Below are 1127 nucleotides of genomic sequence, written 5' to 3' on the forward strand. Positions count from 1 at the left end.
CCCCCCCCCCCCCCCCCCCCCCCCCCCCCCCCCCCCCCCAAGGCCAAGGGAATTCTTTATTCTTTTTCTATTGTTTGCTTTTCTTAACCACAAAAACCACAAAAAGCTAGAAAAGGTAACACTTCTTCTCTTTGAGACAAAAAACGAATGATGCCTTCAACCACTGAACTGACCTCTGTTTGGAAGGGTGCTATCATAGGCTCAATCAATACTTCTTTTGCTTACAATGAGCTGAAACTTGCACTTGCCGTTAGAGGCAAGCAGCCTTACACATCGATAAAACCTTAAACCCTTCCCATACTGAGAAGTGTAAGACTATCTAAAGCGCTGGTAGCATCCCAGGCAACAAGAAAATAAAGTTAAGGACAACAATAAACACATTTTCACGGCTTTTACTGATAAAGAATGCTTACGGGGGAGCTGACAGGGGGCTGCTGAGCGCCTCCTTCACCTGCCTCCCCCCTCCGAAGCAGCCACCCGCCCCTCCCCAGCACCCAGCCTCCCCCTTCCCCTCGGCATTTCAGAGAAGCACAAGGAGTCGACATTTGCGGGGCAGAGCCCCCAGCTTTGCCCCTTCCCCCTTTCCCCTCTCCTCACCGAGCACAGCCGTCCCCACAGCCCCGGAGAGCCGCGCAGCCGCTCCCATGCGGGCCGCCCCCACCTCGCAGCCCCTGCCCGGGACCCTCCGTCCGCGGCCAGGCCGAGCCGAGCCGAGCCGAGCCGAGCCGTGCCGGGCCCACCCCAGCTGCCCCGTCCCGCCGCGGGGCCCCACCTGCACTTTCCGCCGCCCCGCCGTGTTCTGCCGGTGATGCGCCGCCATCTTGCATGTTGACACTCTGACGTCATTTCCGAGGAGGACGAGGCGGACCGGAAGCTCCCTTTCTTTTCAACCCTCCCCTCCTCCCCCCAATGCCCGCGCGCAGAGGCAGGGCGGGGCGGGGCTTGCGGCTGAGGCGTTGCTAGGGAGACTGAAGGGGGCGGGGCGAGAGGGAGGGGGCGGAGCCAGCGCTCCAGCTTAGGCCGTGCCCTTGCGCCATTTTGTGCCCGCAGTAGGCAACGTCCTGCCCTTGGCAGAATCACACAGTCCTAGACTCATACAGACACAGAATCACAAGGTTGGAAAAGCC

The 1127-nt window shown here is 60.2% G+C and overlaps 1 protein-coding gene across 2 annotated transcripts in view; it reads right to left on the reverse strand.

Moving 5' to 3' along the window:
• Positions 1 to 918, reverse strand: part of WDR48 (WD repeat domain 48) — a 26035-nt gene extending 25117 nt beyond the window's left edge. For both annotated transcript variants that reach the window (XM_035316793.1, XM_035316792.1), the window contains exon 1: positions 773 to 918. In XM_035316793.1, the coding sequence (XP_035172684.1) occupies positions 773 to 820 (48 nt within the window). In that variant the 5' untranslated portion in view covers positions 821 to 918. The remainder of the gene's footprint in view (positions 1 to 772) is intronic.
• Positions 919 to 1127: the final 209 nt, after the last annotated feature.

This window comes from Oxyura jamaicensis, chromosome 2 (genome assembly GCF_011077185.1).
Source record: "Oxyura jamaicensis isolate SHBP4307 breed ruddy duck chromosome 2, BPBGC_Ojam_1.0, whole genome shotgun sequence".
NCBI lineage: Eukaryota > Metazoa > Chordata > Aves > Anseriformes > Anatidae > Oxyura > Oxyura jamaicensis.